Raw genomic sequence first — 18,233 nt, 5'->3', positions numbered from 1 at the left:
AGGAAAACTGCCCTCCCTTCTCGGGGGGTCGCTGGGAAACGCAGAGCTGGGGCAGCGGGTGTTAATGGGAAAGGCTGGGAGGGTTACTGGGGGGGATCACCGGGAAAGGCTGGACTGGGAAGGGGTTAGTGGAGAGGTTATTGGGAAAGGCTTAGGCTGGGGAGGCTTATTGGGAAAGGCTGTGCTCGGGGAGGGGGGCACTAGGAAAGGCTGGGCTAGGAAGGAATACTGGGGATTTTTATTGGGAAGGTTTAGGGGGAAAGGCTGGACTGGGACTGGGTTACTGGAATGGTTGGTTTCACGTCTGCAGCCCCTGGGAGAAGCAGCTTAAGAAGCTCTTGGTGCTGTTTGGGGGATGCTGGTGCCCCAGTCACCAGCCTGGGGCAGGGAAAAGGGCAGGGGGCAGCCCCTGTTCCCCCCCACCCGGGCGCTGGAGTGTCCCAGCCTTGGGGTGCAGGGGACGTGGCACCAGGACAGCAGGTCCTTGGTTGCATGACTGTCACAGCAACGTCGCTGCCAACGTCATTATCATTTAAGACGGCGTTAATAGAGCTGAGAGCGGGCCGAGACGGCATGGGGAGGGGCCTGGAACAGGAGGGGTGCCACTGCCACCTTCTTCTCCCTAAGGAGCCTGGGTTTTGTGGTTCCTCCTGCTGGGACATCACGTTCAGCAGCTGCATCTTCCTGTAGGCGCATGAGATAAAGCCTGCCTGTGTTTCGCAGCAGAGAGGATAAAAGAGACGACAGGAACCAGGTGCCGAGGTCTCATGGCACCCCTAGACAGGAGCAAAAGCTTAAGCCGAAAAAAAAGCCCAGCCTAAATCAGTTCCGGGCAGAGCCACATCCAGGCCTGCGGTGGATGTCGCCCCTGTGTCCCACGTGGGCTGGCGGCAGCTTTGCTTTCCTTACCTTAGAGGGAAAAAAAAAAACCCACGCATCCTTTGTGTTTTGCGTCGCATTCCTGCTCTTGCCAGCGCTGCCACACGTCTGCCAGACACCGGAGCAGCGTCAGAGGCTGCTGCGTCACCGCTCCCGGCCCCCGCTGCCTGCTCGTCCCTTCCCTGCCCGTCCACCGGCTCCCGCTGCATCTCCACTGCCCGGTGTCGGAGACGCGGCCCCGACATTTATTTAAGCTCTGCAGGCTGCGTTTCGTGCTGTAGGAAAGCTGTAGTCCAGGCTGAGCCATCTTCGTGTATCCGATGCGAATGCTGCTGTAAAATGGCCTTTGGGGATTTGAGGGGTGCTGCTCCATCGCAGGCTCAGGGTCAAAGCTCTGCTCGTGCTCCCTCTGCCTCCAACCCAAAGAAACTGTGGGGACAGGCAAGTATTAAACAGAACATCCTCCCCTCTGATTTTTTTTGCTCTGCTTCAGTGGAACCTGGACCCCCAAGGGCACCCCCAAAGGGGGAAAGAGCCGGGGTCTGTCTTCCAGTGAGCTTCCCCCCACCGAAGCCTCTGAATCGCTGAGGTTGGAGGGGCCTCTGGAGGTACCTGCTCCATCAGTCACCTGCTCATAAAATAAGTGCTTTTTTGGGTCACCTCCCAGCTGCTCGTCACCTTCCCAGCTCCAGTCCCTGATCCAGAGTGAGAAAAGGAAACGGAAACAGGGAGCAGCTGTGCCTGGAGAAGAAGTTAAGAAATAAGAAGGGGCCAGAAGGGCTTTGGACATTGGCCTGTGAGGCTGAGGGTGTCGCTGAGTCCCCTGCCGTGGCTGTGTCCCCAGGCTGTCCCAGCTGGCCATAGCACATCCTGAGAGACGAGCAGACAGAAGCTGGTAAAGGCAAATAATAGAAAAATACAAGACCTGCCCCTGCACCTCAGGGTAAGTCACTGCCTGAGTCCCAGAAACCCTCCCGCGCTGCTGCGGGATCTCTGCCTGGGCTGACGAGCTATTAATGATTTAGCAGAGGAGTCTGAAATTAGCAGCGCTCAGAATAAACCTCTTGCAAAAGCCCGGTTGAGAGCGTTGTTCTCCCTTCCCCGGCTGCGACCCTCCGCAGCCGCATGCACGTGGAGGCACCGACTGCCGGGACGGGGGCACCGCGCTGCATCCCACTGCCATCCCGGTGCCGGTCCCTGGTCCCCAGTATTCCCACAGGGATGCGAGCAGCCACACTGTGCCCCGGGGTAGGGCAGCCCTGTGGGAGGACACAGCCGAGGGCTGTGCACTGGCCACCTCTTATCTCCAGCCTCTTTAAAGCCCCGCGTTGGGATGTGCTCCAGAAAAATGAAGCCTTATTATAGGCAGTAAATAATTAATGTTAGCGCCATCTCTCCCAGTCTCTCCGCAGGTTTTTTTCCCCAGGTGTCCCAGTTACCAGGGCAGAGCGGGATCCAGGTGCTGCTCTCTCATCCTGGCCCAGTTTAAGGGAAGGAATCCTGCATCAGGATTTCAGGTTTAAGCCCCAGGACTCCTGGGTCGAACCAGGTCCCTGCCCCGCTGTCCTGGACCCAGCAACGCTGGCAGCAGTGGTTTGGGACCGCAGCCCTGGCACACGGTGGCAGATCAGCTGGGAGGTAACGGGACACGGGGCAAACGCAGGAGCCGAGGGGCATTAAGCAGCGCGGTGCTGGGCTCGGGGGCCCACACCTTGCTGCTCGGCTCATCCTGGCAGTGCCAGGCTCGATGGGGCAGCGCCAGGAGGGGTTTCGTGGCTGGAATCTGTGCTCCAAACACCTGGCAGAAGAGGAGCCGGTGCATTTCCAAGCAGCGCTTTGAGTTATACACAAATGAAAGCCCGGCCGGGGAAATGACACCAGCTGGAATTAAGTACGGTGCTCCTGTGCCAGAGGCTTACATAAATAAACGCGGTCTTTGTGCCCTTTAGAGAAGGAATGAGCTTCTTGGCACTGGCACCATCCTTTAAATTGATTTCTCTCTCTCCTTTTTCCTCTCGGAAACCGGCTGGCACATCCGAGCTGAGCGGCTGCCGCTCTGGCTGCAGCCTCGGTGCGTGGCTGCCATTCTGCCGGGCTCCTTCCCCACCTGCCCCACGGCCCACTTTCCCCCCCGGTTTCCTTCCTTTCCTCCAAACCTTACAGGGAAGGATCCGACCCCCTGAGAATGAATCACCAGCTCTTTGGAGAGAACCACTGAGTCACAAGCGGCAGCAAACGGCACAGGCTGAGTCCAGCAGCCCCAGTGAACCAGGAGCATTGGGCATCACCGCAGCACACGTCCCCCCGTGCCACCACTGTCCCCAGGGGCGCTTGGGCAGAAACGACTGCTCCCAGCAGGAGAAGGGATGGATGATGCTGGGTGCCAAGCAGAGAGGGTGAAATCACCTCCCATGAAGGCTGCAGGTCCCTCTGTGGCTGCGGCCAGGTGGGAGAGCAGGGCTGGGGGGAGCAGGAGGGGCAGCCAAAGGCTTTGGGGGTGTCAAAGCGCTTGGGCCAGGCATGGCCTGGGTGGAGATTCACCCCGGGATGGACGGGCTCCCGACTCCAGCGTGAAGCACTTAAAACTGCAGGCAGCACCTGAGGAGGTGCAGATGTGATGCTCTCCCCGGGGCGCAGGTCCCATGGGACCCTAGGGGACACACACGGCCACCCCTCACCTGCGCTTTACACCCCTCAGCACGGAGGTGCTGCCTGGCATGGGCAGCACAGGGGGATTTTGGCTGCAGGGGAGTTAAAATGACAAGGAATGGTGCGGGGCAGATCAGGGGATCCTTGGGATGGGGACCCCTGGGGACAGGGATCCGTTGGGGTAGGGATTCTCAATGACCTGAATCCACAGGGACAGGAATCCCTGGGAACAAGGATCCTTGGAGGTGAGGATCATTTGGGGCAGGGATCCTCGGCGGCAGGGATCCTCGGGGATGGGGATCCTTAGGAATGGGGATCCCTGAGGACAGGGATCCTTTGGGACAGGATCCTCAGGGACAAGGGTTCTTTCACACAGGCTCCTTCGGGATGAGAATCTATTGGGATACGGATCCTTCAGGACAGGGATCCTTGGGAGTGAGACCCTAGTGGATGGAGACCTTAAGGGTGGGGACCCTGAGGATGAGGGTCATTAGGGAACATAATCCTCAGTGACAGGAATCCTTGGGGACGAGGACCATTGGAGATGGGGATACGTTGGGACACAGACCCTCAGGGATGAGGATCCTTGGGCAGAGGAATGGTTTGGGACAGAGATCTGTGGGGATGGGGGTCCATAGGGACAGGGAGGTCCTTGGAGGTGGGGATCGTTTGGGGCAGAGATCCTCTGCTACAGGGATCCTCAAGGATGGGGATCCTTATGAATGGGGATCCTTCAGGACAGGGATCTTTGGGGACAAGGACCCTTGGAGACGGGGATGGCTTGGGGGACAGACCCTTGGGGCTGAGGATCTTCTGGCAGAGGGATGCTTTGAGACAGAGATCTGTGGGGATGGGGTCTGTAGGGACAGGGACCTGTGGGGATGGGAGACCCCGTGGATGGGGACCGAGGGGATGGGGGGCTGTGGGAACAGGGGTCCTTGGAGGTAGGGATCGTTTGGGGCAGGGATCCTTGGCAACAGGGATCCTCAAGGATGGGGATCCTTAGGAATGGGGATCCTCAAGGACAGGGATCCTTCGGGATAGGGATCTTTGGGGACAAGGACCCTCAGAGACAGGGATAGCTTGGGACACAGATCCTTGGGGCTGAGGATTCCGTGGCACAAGGATGTTTTGAGACAGAGTCTGTGGGGACGGGGGTCCATGGGGATGGGGGACCCCAGGGATGGGGACTGTGGGGACAGGGACCCGCGGGGACAGGGGTCCATGTGGATGGGGGACCCGGGGGACGGGGACCCGCGGGGACAGGGGTCCGTGGGGACGGGAGATCCCGGAGATGGGGTCCGTAGGGACGGGGACCTGCGGGGACAGGGGTCCGTGGGGACGGGAGATCCCGGGGATGGGGTCCGTAGGGACGGGGACCCGCGGGGACAGGGGTCCGTGGGGACGGGAGACCCCGAGGATGGGGTCCGTAGGGTCGGGGACCCGCGGGGACAGGGGTCCGTGGGGACGGGAGACCCCGAGGATGGGGTCGGTAGGGACGGGGACCCGCGGGGACAGGGGTCCGTGGGTTCGGGGAGGGCGGGAGCGCGGCCGGAGCCGCTTCGCCCGCCGCGCTCTACTGTCCCTCGCGGCGGCCCGTCGGGCCGGGTCACGTGGCGCACCTGGCCCAGGTGAGGCGGGGCCGGCCGCCGCTCCCCGGCTCGCAGGTAACGCCGGGGCGGGGGGGCTGCGGCGTCGCCGGGGGTGGGGGGAGCCCGACCCCGACCCCAACCCCGACCCCAGCCCCGGCTCCAGTCCGCCGGCAGCGCCCGCCGCCGCCCGGCGCTTCCCCCGGCGGGGCCGCCCGGGCCGGGCCTGGGGGCAGCAGCAGGCCGCGACCGGGAGGGAGGGAAAGAGGGGCGGGCGCTGCCCCCCCGCCCTACACCGAGGATCCCCACGGTCGTCCCCGTCCCGGGAGCGGTGAGCCCCGGGTGCCGTCCCCTCGCCAAGACCGGCTTCTCCCTCTCCGTGCGCCCCGGGCCTCCCCCGAGACGGCGCCCCCCGGCCCCCCCCACCAAGGCTGGGGGTCAGGCTTCCCCCTCCGCACCCCCTCGCCACCGGCTGTCCCCCTGCTGTCCTTTTCCCCCCCCCCCCCCCCCCCCCGCCCCTGCTCTGTCCCTTCCCGCTGCTCTGGGACCTTCCCTGCCCTCTTCTTGGGGTCTGGTATCGGTAGGAGCTCTCTTGGGGGGGGTCGGGTTGGCTTTCGAGGCTTGAAAAACTAAGGGGGGTGTGAACTGGGGAAAGGGCAATGGCAGGCCCTGCCAGGCCGGGTCAGCGGCTCTGCTGGAAACTGGCAGTTCTCCGCTGCCAGCTTCTCTTCTCCCCAAAAATCCACCGTCTGGAGGATGTCCGAGGGCCGTGGGGAGGCAGAGGGGCCTCTGCTCAGTGCCCAGGGCAGCTCTCCCCCCTGGCAGCGTTTTGGTTGGGAGAAGGATGGGCCAAATTGTGTTTACCTGCACTTCAGGGGAGTCCTGGTTGTCAGCTGGAACAGGGAGGGGTGTTTTGGGCCGGGGGCACAGGGGGGCATCTGGGGAGAGGCAGCTCCTTGGCCGGGTCATTGGTGTCCCAGGCGGGTGCGAGGGAGGACGGAGCAGCGCAGAGGAGAGGCCGGGTCCCTGGGCCTGGGTCTCTATTGCTGCCCGGTGCCAGCAAAGCAGCCAGGATTCCGGGGGCTTTCAGCTCCTGGCAAGGCTGCTTGGAAAACTTAACAGCTCCTAATGCTTCCATATGTTTAGGAAAAGTTATATCTATGCGTAATAAATCTTGTGTCCTGCATTTAGGTCCTCTGGCTCCTGTTTAATTTAATACTTTGGCTTCCCTAGCTTTTAGCAACAGTGGCAATACGGTTACTGGCAAACCAATGTAACTTTATTAAGTAGCTTCACAACTTATTTTAGCTTTTTTAAAACTTTCAAAGGAAATCCTGTCCTCTGAACAATGAAGATCTTAGACCCCGGCTAACTCTTAGACACGCAAACAGTTTGTGGCTCCCTCCTCACTCTCCTGAAGCAGATGTTGAAGTTCTTTAGAAGGATCTTCTCTATTCACACACGGTGCCTGCGTGAGAACAGAGAAAGTTCCCAACGATCTTGTGAGTATCAACTCAAATGTGGATTTTACTCCAAGCTTTTGTTTGTGGCTGTGTTAAGCAGCTGGCTTCGGGTTTAGGTCTAGTCCGTTGCTCGTGTCTGAGAAGGCACTGGATCAAGGAGCTGTGTCTTGTACGTGCTCCCAGGGAGCTCTTCAGGTGTGTGATCCAGCAGTCACAGAAACGCGAGCCGTGATGGGAAGGGGGCAGTGAGCTCAATGTTTGGGGCCAGAGATGTCTCCGATGCCTTGATGCAGCTGGGGGTTTGTGCAATGTCGGGCAAGTGGTTTCATCTCTGAGCCTGCAAGACGTTTTCTGTAGAGCTGAGATAATGCTCTTTCCTATGTCAAAGACGCGTTGAAATTTCAGAATATTACATATTGTTATACAGATGATAATTACTGTGCAATGCATACATTAGATCTTTTGATGAGACCTCAGTATTAAGAGGAACATCCCAGTAAGCAGTTCTGTGCTTAGACGGCTCAAGTGTTTTCGATTTGTTTTTCAATTTTGAACTGCATTACGAAAATGATGAAGCTGAGGAAAAAAAAAAAACAAACCCTGTTCTGAAGTGAAAGCAATCAAAACTCTCCACTCATGCCGAGTCTAGGGAGCTCTGCCTGCGCAGCACTGAAATCGGAGCGTTTGGGGCTTTTATATTTGACATATTGTCCAGGAATGTGCAAAGGGAGCTCCTGGGACATGCGCTACTTACGGGCTTTTATAAGCTAATGGAGCCAAAATCTTCCTGGAAAGCAGTGGTGTAACTGCCTGGTTTTCAGTCTGCGACTCTTTCTTTGTGGGGGCAACAGTACTGTTTGTTTTTTAAAAAAAGGGGAAAAAGAGGCAATGCTCTTACAAGGTGGGACAGATTTATTTATTCATGCTTGAGGTGCCCTATAGAAAGTATATAGTAGAGCAGCAGGGACAGTCCAAAGAGCTATGGCTGGGCTCTCACTGCTTATTAATTAGCCTAATTAGTATTTAAAAGGATCTCTTGGGGGTGAAAGCAGTGTTAGCCAAGGAGCTTAGAAACCATGGACAATTTAGGGGCCTGCCGTAGCGTGGGATAAAAGCGGCAGTGATGGAGGTGGAGAGTGACAGCCTTGACCTGACTTTCCTTGCCTGGTGCCGAGCTTTCTTCGTAATAATAAGAAGTTTTAATGTGACAAACTCTGTGTGTTGGATCCGTGGAGCTAAAGTGTGACATAGAACCCCGGAAAAACAGTTTACTCCTGCGTGCGGACCCGGGGCTGTTGTGTTAGCACAGCGGCAACGAGGAAAACAGTTGAGCAGAGAGTCTGCTGTAGGATTGCTGTAGCAGGGCTTTGTAAAGGCTTTGCTCCCGCCAGGCGTGATTTGAGACCGACTTGTTGACAAGATCTTTTCTTTAATCCAGATGAAGACATCGGTTTTCATAGGAAGGTCTTTAACATGACATGGCCTCAGCATGACTAGCGAAAATCATCAGTGTTAGTAACGCCGTCATTGCTAAATCCTCTAAATTTAAATAGCATCGAATAATCTGGAGCTTGAATTGGCAGTTGCATAATGATTGATTGCCTGTAATCTCCTCCTGGGCATGGTGTGTTTTGAAACGGGTAAGTGCTGTCAGGGCCCAGCTTAATCTTAAGGAATACAAGACAAAGGGGAAGTTGTTTAAAAGAAGATACTTTCCCTTTGGAGCCCGACAGCTGGCTCCACCTACGGCTGCGCTGCTCATTTATTGCTCTGGAGCAGCGGCTCTGGAGCCTCACTCTTCCAGCTACGTTGAGGAAACCTCTTCTGAAGGTTACAGGGATTTTGATGTCTTAAAAGTGGTCCTCTTAAAACATCTATCTTCTGATTCAAGTGTCTGCCGAGAGGAAGCAGCAAAGCTCGAGCAGTTGGAGAACGCTGAAACGCAGGCTGGATTCCCTCTCTGTGTGACAAGTGAGAACAGCCTGAGCCCTAATGCAAAATATTTCTGTAAATAATTAAGGTGTTGAATTCAAGAATTACTGAATTTGAATGTTAGGTCCTTCTCTGTTGATCAACAGCTCGCTAAGGTGAGACCGATGACGAATGCTTGACTTGAGACCTTCTTGTTCTCCAGGTGCCTGAGCGGTGAGCCATGCTGGGCCGGAAAACAGGACTCCCCCACGACCTGAACAGCCACCGCCAGCTGAACCAGTCCTACCAGGAGGCTGTGCCCCTGCGGACCAGACCATCCAAGGAGACAGATGTCAGTTTGGAGGTGTTCAGCGGCTCTACGCCTGAAATCAAACAGAGTCGCACCAGAGCCCAGCAGATGCGGGATAGGAAAGGTCGCAAAGCTGACATCAAAGACTCGAACGGGAGAGAGGCAGAAACAATTACCTTTATTTCTGGCACAGCAGAGGCTCCCCCAAACCAGAGCTTTTGCTGTTCCTCTCTGTCTCAGGCCTGGAACACATACAAGGCTGTTTTCTGTTGTATAGTGACCTGTGGGGGCTGCTTTCAGGACTGCAGTGTCTGTATCCCCTACGCGGGGCCCGCTGAGACCTCCACTGATGATGGAAAGAACGGAGATTATAATGGGCGACTGCCAAACAGCCCCGCCAACGTCTCTCCCACTGAGAAGAACGGGAACCAGATCAAAAAGTCCAGCATGGGTAGCAGTTTCAGTTACCCAGATGTGAAACTGAAGGGTATTCCTGTCTATCAAAACAGGAGCCCCAGCCACCACCTGGAATCGGATTCGTGCTGCAAAGAGCTGCTGCCAGAGAAGCCCTTCAGGAACAGCATAGAAAAGCCACCGCTCCCCAGCAGCCACCGCAGTTCGGAGGAGTATTATTCCTTCCACGAGTCCGACTTGGACATCAGTGAGCTGAACGGTTCCATGTCCAGCAGGGAGATCGATGTCCTGATCTTCAAGAAACTGACGGAGCTCTTCAGCGTCCACCAGATCGACGAGCTGGCGAAGTGCACGTCAGACACTGTCTTCCTGGAGAAGACCAACAAGATCTCGGACCTCATCAATAGCATAACTCAGGACTACAACCTGGACGAGCAGGACGCTGAATGCAGGCTGGTCCGAGGCATCATACGCATCAGCACCCGTAAAAGCAGGGTCCGGCCCCATATTTCTATCCCAGCCAGCCAGAGCCACGAGGAGAAGTCCAGCAGAGGCAACGCACCAGACAGCGGCAATGAAACGATGCTGGAGTCCATGGTCATCAGCCAAGATGGTACGTGCAGGTTCTTTGGTGTTACTGCTTCCGTATGAGAGGGTTATTTTATCAAAGCCATGGAGATGTGGCGATGGAGCAGGGTTGAAAGCTGATGTCTGTCTTCAGGCTGGGCTTTTTTTCCTGGGACGTGTGAATGGAGGGCCTTATGTATCGATATTGTTGGAGACCTCTGCTTCTCACCAGTCACTGCGTTGCGGCTTTCTTGATAGTATCTTTCACTGTCAGTGAAGTTTGTGCTGAGTAATGTGAGGGCTTATTCTGCTGCTACTCCAATGATTCTGGCTTTCCTCTGCACCTCTAAGCTAGGCAGAAAGACTGTGAGTCAAACTTAACTGGTATGACCAGATGAGCTGGCTTGTGCCAGAGGATGTCCAGTTACCAAGCTGGCTCTCTCCTCTGTGTCCTACCAGCGCTCTTTGCTAATGGCACTCTTAGACTACCGTGACAGGGTGCCTCCTTGGAGCCGAGACTTCCTCTACGCGGTGGGGTGAGGAGCAGCCGGGAAATATCCCCACAAAGAGCAGGGAAGGGCTGCCGCCCGAGCGTAAGTGCCTCCTGGCTGTTTCAGGGATGCTTTCCGCCTTGTCTGGAGCAGCCTGAAGTGACTGACCTCCGGAACGGGTTCTGAGAGAGTTTGTTGTAGGAAGACCTTGAAAAGCTGAGTATGGAGGGTACGGGGCCATCCAGAAGTCGTGGAGGAAACCGGGTGGCTCTTGTGCTTTCCAGTTTAACAGTAAGGCTGCTGTTGCTTCCTGGTATTTAGGGACTAATAAAGCTCAGATTACCAAGACAATGGTGGAAGCAATCTGAAGAATCAGACTCTACCTCTCCTATTACCCGAGGGTGGTGCCTTTTGAAGGAGAGCCCTGTGCGTTCCCTGACAGGGATCTTTACTCTTGAGTCATAGCTGCCCATCCTTTCCTGTCCAAACCGGGCCCTCTTGGTTTTCGTTCCAGATTTGGCCGTGCAAATATCGGAAGAAACCCCAGCAGATGTGATAGCCAGGAATATGAGGCGGCACAGCAGCGCAGGTAACGTAGCCGGCCGGGGGTCTTAGCTGCAGCGGCATCACAGGAGTGAGGGGAATGCCCTGAACCTCCCGTATTACCTGTGCCTTCAGTTTTCACCAGCTGCACAGGCTGAGCTGACACCTGCCTCTTAGGTTGTCGTAATGGGTGTAGTCCTCTCAAGCTTCAGGAGTGAAGGGAGCTCAGGAGACTTCCTGGGTTGGTGGGTCCTTCTGAAAAAGAATGAAACCCAAGTTTGGAGTGTTTTCTCTGTCCGTGCACCGCACTTGGCCTGAGAGCTTTCAGTCTCTGGGTATCCCGACAAAGTTTGGGGGGGGTATTTGGGGTGTGACCAGCTGAGATCACAGCTGGGTTATGCTGGGAACAAAAGGAACTGTGCAAAAAGGGAAGCAGGAGAGAGTGACGGGCTGTCCCCTGGGCTCCGATCCTCACGGCATGCGTGTTCCACTCCAAAGAGCAGCCCAGGGCTAAAAGACAAGTTTTCTCCTGCTTAATAACAGATCTGTCCTAGAAGATGGTTACAATACAGGCAGGGTTGTTCCCTGCCCGTGGGCTTTGTGTGGCTTTCTCCTCCCTCATGATACACAAAGCCTTTTGTGGCAGCTGCTTGCCTAACTGCCAGGCACTCGGCTGCTACAGTTCACCTTGTCTAATGTCACCATCTCTTCTCTTTCCTCTCCAAGGCTCTCCAACAAGCAGAGATTCTTCTTTCCAAGACACAGAGACTGACTCATCTGGGGCACCTCTGCTTCAGGTGTATTGTTAAGGAAAAGGACCCAAGCAGCAGGCAGGCGTTTCGAGGCTTTGCTGCAATCAGATTTCTCCTCTTTCGATACGGAGTGTGCTATGCCACTTATTTCCCTCCCCCTCCCCCCCGCCCCAGCCTGCCCTGACCCTTTGTTGAAGCCAAATTTCTCCTGCTGTCTGAATTTCACCGGATTTTTAATATTTTTTTTGTTGTTGTTGTTGGACAATATAGAACGTCAAGGAAGTGAACTGTGGAGCTAATGAGCTTGGGAGGTGGCATGTGTGCCCAGGGAGGACAAGATGGACAAGGAAGTATCCGATACCTTGTGCCTCTGTGATTTCCATAGTTCACATTTAGCTTCAGCAACCTCAGTGGCCCAGCCCTTTCCCTGTTTTGAGGATCTGTTGTACAGTTCTTGCTTTCTGGCATTGCATAAGTTAACTTGGGTAGGGAGTAACCGGATGGTGTCTTTGTGTTTGTGCCGATGCTGAGGTGAAGGCCAAGCACCTGCTCTCTAGGGACCCAAATCTCTAGTTAAAGTGGCTGAGATGGTCCTAAAAAAGGTAAGTCCTCTATCCACGGTGTCTGCAGTAGCCAGACCTGCTTCCTTCCTGCTGCCCCTTAGTGTTGTCCTCTCCTTTTGCCCCGTAAGGAGAAGGTTCAGGTAACGTGGTTCATTTAATCTTTGGCCTCTTGGCGTGTCTCCCGAGATAGTGCTGATGGCAGAGGGGTGGGATGTCTGGGCAGCTGCGCCACTCTCGTCACCCGAGACCATGGGGGCCAGCTTTGCAGTCACTGCCAGCCTGATGTGAACGGCGGGCAGGAGGTGTTGCTGATGGCATGCGATGACCTGTGACTTGCGTGCCAGGCAGCTCTTCCTCGCTCATCTGCCAAGCCCTCTGCGTTTCCCCGTCACACCGACTGCTGGGGCAAGCCTTGAACTCGGGTTATGGCAGGTGAAGGAAATAGTCGGTTCATTTTTAGGTTTTTGTAATTAAGAATGGAGCTGCTTGAAGGGATTTTCCAGCAGAATAAGTCAAAGTGCCTTGCTTTGGAAGGAAAGCCTCCCTTGAGAGTGTCTCCAGGGGGGTCTGCGGGGAACTGCTTGGTCCTGCCTTTTCTCCTGCGGGCACTCGGCGCCTTCTCCCTCCCTTTGCTCCCCTCTAACAGCCGGGCAGAAGCAGGAGATGTGGAATCGCTGCCCTGAGGGCACGGCGCCAGGCGACCTTGAGGGCTGCAGCATTGCAGCAGGAGGAAGCTGTATTTTACCGGTGTTGCCACTTGGTTGTTTATCATAAAGTAAACACGTGAAGCCATGGGACTTGTTTATACATTCGGGTGCCCTTGGACGTGAATAGAAAATGCTTAGTTGAATTTACCAGCCGTAGAATAAACCCACCCACTCTTTTCTGGGGGAGAGGGAAACCAAAATAGGCCCCGTGCTTTGGTGTGGACCGTGTTTTTGTGCCTTAGTTGGACTGAAATGTGCCTTAATTGGACTGAAATGTGCCTTAATTGGACTGAAATGTGCCTTTATTTCATAGCCTGTGATTACTCTTCAAAAGGTCGGGTAGGGGGGAGAGGATTTAATTCCTCACATGAGCAGTCAGGCTTACTTAAATCAGCCAAAGCCCTTTGAAATGTACAGTTCAAGTCCCTGTTAGAGCCTGTTTTTGTAAACTGCTTGCGTTTCAGAGCGTGCTTTCATAAATCACGGACATTATTGAGACCACACCTTGAGACACTGATGGAGAATGATTTTTGAAAAGAAAGGGGAGAGACTGAGACTTGGATTTGGCTTCCCCTCCTCGCTTTGTTTTTTAAAGCTGGCGGTTTGTGAAAAATCCCGTTTATGCAAGGAAGAGACTTGAAGCAAGGCCAGCCCGGGACTCCCAGAGGGGCTGCGTTTGGGTCACCTCCTTCCGAATGCCACACGTACCGATGGACCCGTTTGGCTTTTCCTGCTTCTGAATGGCTTCGTGACATACGTATTGGGACAAGTTTACTTAAACCTGTGCACTGAGGCGTCAGCATGGGTCACGCTGACACGTAGCTCTGTGGTCTGGGCGCTGGAGCTTTGGAGGCGAGGGGCGAAAGAGCTGCCGATCGCTATTACAGATGCAATAGGACATTTTTTTTATGTTTAGTCTGTGTACCAAGAGTGAACGTGTATGGATTAAGCTTGCAAAAAAAACCCCCAAAAAACCCCAAAAACTCACTAAGAGGAAGACTGTCAACTCGATGGTCTCTGAAGCTGGTGCACCTGTGGTGTCTTACGGGATTCTTTTGCACTCCTTGGCCTTAAATGTCTGATTCGGTCTTTTTTATAAAGCAAAAGATGTTGCTCTTTACCTGTGCTGTGTCTTCTACGTTCCTGCTTGCATCCGTTCGGGGAGAGCATCCCTCAGTGGGGGGAGTCACGCAGGGGGGTTGCTGATCCCTGCTTTCCCAGCAGCACACGGATAACGATATTTTCATCCATTTGGAAGCTCTTGCCCATGCCCGGGGCAGGGGGGGGGGGGGGGGTTGTTCAGGGCATTGAATGCCGGGCTGGTGCGTGGGACACGGGGAAGCTGGGAGCAAATAAAGGGGCTCCTTGGGAAGCGCCCGTTTGCATGCAGGGAAACCCAAACCTTCGCCGAGGGGCGATGCTGGAACTGAGCGCTGGAAAAACTGAGCCTGGGGGGAGAATTTTCAACTCGTTCCCTGTGCTGTAGACGACGGTTGCTAGAAAACGTAAGAGTCGCTGCGGAGCGGCTGCTGGCCCTGATGGCGGGGCAGGATCCCCTTGGGGAGGGAGGTTGGCTCGGTCTCTGCCCCTGTGACTTGAAGGACCAGTTTGGCGCTTTCTAATTTCACCACAAAAACTCAGCCGATAACCTGCAGAGCTCCATTGCCTGCCGCTGACCTCCCCTCGCCCTCCCCGGGCAGAGGACGGTGGGGAGGTGATCGTGGGTGAGTTGGTGTTTTTTTTTTCCGTCCCCCCCGGCGCACAGGACCAACGCTGGTGCACAGGGCGGATGGCGTGAAGGATTGGCACTAACCCCGTCTTTTTTTTTTTTTTTTTTTTTTTTTTTTTCCCCCCCCCCCCTCCTTAAATTCAGTCTGTTAAGGACTTGTGATCCTTTTCTAGTCCGTGCAGAAGACCGAGCCCAAACTTGAGTCCTGGGCATGGTCTCCTGCCTGTTCTCTCCCGATTTTGTTAAACAAAGACTGAGCTCAACCTGGCCGGCCACCCTTCGGCAGCAGGCGGAGTCCACGGCAGTTGTGCCAGAGATGTGTTTCCTTCCTGGAAGGATTTTAAAGCCCGCAACAGGTAAACGCTGCCTTCTCTCGGCTGGGAAGGGTCTCCAAGGAGATGGTTTTGTGCCCGGGAGCCCTCGAACCAGCTGGTTGGGGCCCCAGGGAAATGCAGCAAAGGCTGCCGGCAGCAGCGTGCTGGCCAACCTCCAGCACCCTTGCGCGGGGACGTGGCCGTGTCACTGCTGTCTCCGCTGTCCCCACCTCCTCCTAAGCCGTCCTGCCAGTTTCCCCTGCAAGTCTGGGCCATGTTTCTCTGCCCTCTGCCTCCCCTTCCTCTCTAAATGTCTCCAGCGCTTTTCCTGGAAGGGGTTAGTCTTCCCTCAACGCTCATTCAGGCAGCTGGAGCGTTGGGCTGTAACTTGCCCTGGGGCTTCTGCTTCTCTCCGGCACGTTGAATCCCGGGGGAAAGGCTGTTTCTGGAGGCTCGGGGTCCGACCGCTGCTCAGTGGGGCTCTGTCTGCTGGGGGCACAGCACGGGAGCTCGTCCCCCGCTCCAAAGTGCTGTTTCCCAACCAGCTGCCCGCTTCAAAAACTCCTGCTGCGAGATCGTTGCAATTCCTGGAAATACTTGAAAACTCGACATTTAAAACTACGATCCCGCAGTCTCTGCGGTCGGTCCTGTGTTCAGCAGCTCTCCTGCTTTTGAGTTGGCTGCGTGGGTGATGGGTTTCCTTCCTCACGGTCGCACGTGGAACGAATCCACAGGGGGGTTTTTTTTGCCTGCTGAAGGTCGTGTTGGCTGAGGTCGTGTTGGTCGATGAGGCTGTCGTGGCTGTTGCCGTAGTGGTTTTTGCTCTGTTGAGGGTTCTGCCGAGTGCTCTGGCAGAAAGAGTTTGTTGTCCAAGCGGAAATCTTAGAAACACGAGAGCCCTTTACCTGGCCGCACGCATGTAAACATGCTCTTTTCGTGCAGGTACTTCCTTTTGGGAGCCTGACTCAGCACCTTTCTTTTTCCTGAAGACATTGTTTGATTTTTTTTTTTTTTTTTTTTTTTTTTTTTTTTTTAATTGGGCTTGGTTTGGCCAGGAGCATCTCCGGAGACTCACGCTTGTCCGTGTGTCCTCGCCCTGCTGCAGAAGTGCTGCTCTTTAGTACGGTGACTTCGGTAGGACGGGCTATCGTGCGCAGCCCAAGCCACCCCACCGCCCCGGGTTCCTTGGGGCGCGGGTTAAGGAAGGTCGGCGGCTCTGCTGGGAACGGGTGCGTGAGGCTTTGAGCGTTAAAGAAATTCGTTTTCCCTGAATGGAATGATTTATTTCAGTGTGGGCTGGAAGTTAGAAAGCAGACAGCCTGACCCTGATTCTTTACGGCCTGGTCCTTAGTAACAGAGGAGCTGCGGCTCCTCCTCAAAGTAAGCCGCAACGTTAAATACCCGGTGCCTCCCTTTCCCGCTTCGGGGTTTTCTTCTTTCGTTGCTCTTTCCAAAGCAGTCCTGCAGTCTGGGCCCTTTCCCAAAGGATCTGAGCTGCAATATTCATTAATAAAAGTTAAGCCAAGAGGTGCTTTCAGACGGGGGGGGGGGGGGGGGAAAAAGAAACACCAAAAAAAAACCAAAACCAAAAACCAGGGGGAACTTTACTTTTCCCATATGGAAAGCTCTCTGCAGAGCCTGTCTGCCTTCCAGGTTTTCTTTTAAAGGACGTGAGAAGGGGCCCAGCAGCGAGGGAGCGATGGCCGGAGGGTGCAGGAGCTTCGGGCTGCGCTGGTGGCCGCGGCTCCGGCGGGTGGCAGCACCGAAACGGCTTCTCCGGGTGACTCGACACGGGCGTGGAACGGCAAAGGGACCTTCATCGCCTGCCACCCTCCAGCACGGTCCTCCCCGGTTCTGCTGGGGCCCGGGCAGGGAAACAGCTGCTGGGAGTCACAAGGATGTGTCGGTAGGGTTCGGTTCCCGATGTCCCTCGGGATTTGGGTGGTGGGATGTGGTGCCTGGCATTTCCCTGCCATGGTCCCAAGGACAAGGCCACAGTCTGGGTCTCCGGTAATTCAGGTTGAGGTGGGGATTCACATTCTTTAAGCCACTTTCGCAGCGGCTCGGACCGGAGCTACCCTGCCCTGGCGTGGGTTATTCCAGGGGAAACCGCCTTTTGGAAGCAAAAGGGTGCTTCTGATTCACCTTGGCCTGGGGAAAGTCGGTGGCAGCTGGGTGTTTGCAGAGGACAAGGCCGTCAGGAGAAACACCTTCTGTTCCGCTGGCCGGGAGGGTTGAAGTCCAGGGGTAGCGCTGGGATCAACCGCCGTTCACAAACACAGCCCCGGACATTCACCTGCCGGGGGGTTCAGAGCTGCAGTTACAGCCCTGCTCTCCCGGGACTGTTTGCCTTTTCCCCTGACCCGCGTGAAAGGCAAAATGACACTCCTTCACCCCCCAGAAAATCTCCTCCGGGGTTCCTGCCGCTGCCTTTTCTCTGTCTTCTCTCAGCTGCTCCCCAACCTGCCTCCTGCCAGTGGCACCCACCAGAGCTAAACCTGGAAAAATCGGGAGTTTCACAGCCATGATCACCCCAAGTGCTGCCCTGGCTCCCACAAACCACAGCCCTGCAGGGGCCGAGGACAGGGACAGCCACCCAGATTTCAGTTTTGGTAACGCTGTGGGAGCCCTGCACTTAAACATGCAGCACAACGCTGCGTAACAGCGACCCGCTGAGCCTACGGCTGCCACCGCGCTCCTGGATCCAGCTGTTAGCAATCGGATCAGGTCGGGCTCGGGGTTTCTGGTGTTGGTTGCAGGGCTGAGGAGGTAACGGGGAAATAACGAAGCTGCAGGACGGGTTCGGGTGGTGCCGTGAAGCACACACACAGCCCCTGTTTGCTGCCCCGGTGCCTGCCTGTGCTCGTTCCTTAGGAGGGACTGGTGGCCGGGTGCGGGTCCCGCTGCAGGTGCCGAGCCCGGCCGGCTCCCCCGATCTCCAGCCACTCCAGGGAGCAGCAGCAGAGCTCACACACCGCCGAGAACGGGGTGAGACTTGTCACACGCCTGGAAGAGCAGCTCGGCCCTCCCAGCTCACCACGGTTCAGCACAGACGCTGGCAGGTACGCTCACTCCAGGGCTGAGGGCCGCTGAAGCCACCAGTTTTTTTGTTGGTTTTTTTTTTTAACAAGACCAGGAGAGCCTGGTGGTTTATCAGGGCCAAAGCACAGCCAGGCAAACACGTGCGGGGTGAGCTGTAAGACGAACAGCCAGGAGGCTCCAGACGAGAGGCAGATGCCTGGACCTGGGCCCTTGCTCGCCCACAAGGTCACTGCTCACCTGGGCGGGTGCTGGTTTTTGACCCCCAAGAGCCTATAAAACTGGGAGACTAAATGCAAACAATGTCCTACTA

At 55.8% G+C, this 18,233-nt stretch overlaps 1 protein-coding gene across 2 annotated transcripts; it reads left to right on the top strand.

The window, feature by feature from the left end:
- Window positions 1–5,165: 5,165 nt before the first annotated feature.
- KDF1 (keratinocyte differentiation factor 1) lies at window positions 5,166–13,902 on the top strand. 2 transcript variants are annotated; one of them, XM_054223556.1, is made up of 5 exons: window positions 5,166–5,195; window positions 6,446–6,619; window positions 8,715–9,828; window positions 10,788–10,862; window positions 11,543–13,902. In XM_054223556.1, the coding sequence occupies exons 3-5, from the start codon at window positions 8,733–8,735 to the stop codon at window positions 11,623–11,625; spliced, it is 1,254 nt and encodes a 417-aa protein (XP_054079531.1). In that variant the 5' UTR covers window positions 5,166–5,195; window positions 6,446–6,619; window positions 8,715–8,732; the 3' UTR covers window positions 11,626–13,902. The 2 variants fall into 2 exon arrangements, with proteins under 2 accessions (XP_054079531.1, XP_054079532.1); XM_054223557.1 differs by lacking the exons at window positions 5,166–5,195; window positions 6,446–6,619 and adding an exon at window positions 8,512–8,551.
- Window positions 13,903–18,233: the final 4,331 nt, after the last annotated feature.

The sequence above is a fragment of the Rissa tridactyla genome, chromosome 18 (assembly GCF_028500815.1).
Source record: "Rissa tridactyla isolate bRisTri1 chromosome 18, bRisTri1.patW.cur.20221130, whole genome shotgun sequence".
NCBI lineage: Eukaryota > Metazoa > Chordata > Aves > Charadriiformes > Laridae > Rissa > Rissa tridactyla.
The sequence above is the reverse complement of the archived record's forward strand: the minus strand, read 5'-3'. Positions and strand labels throughout refer to the sequence as shown.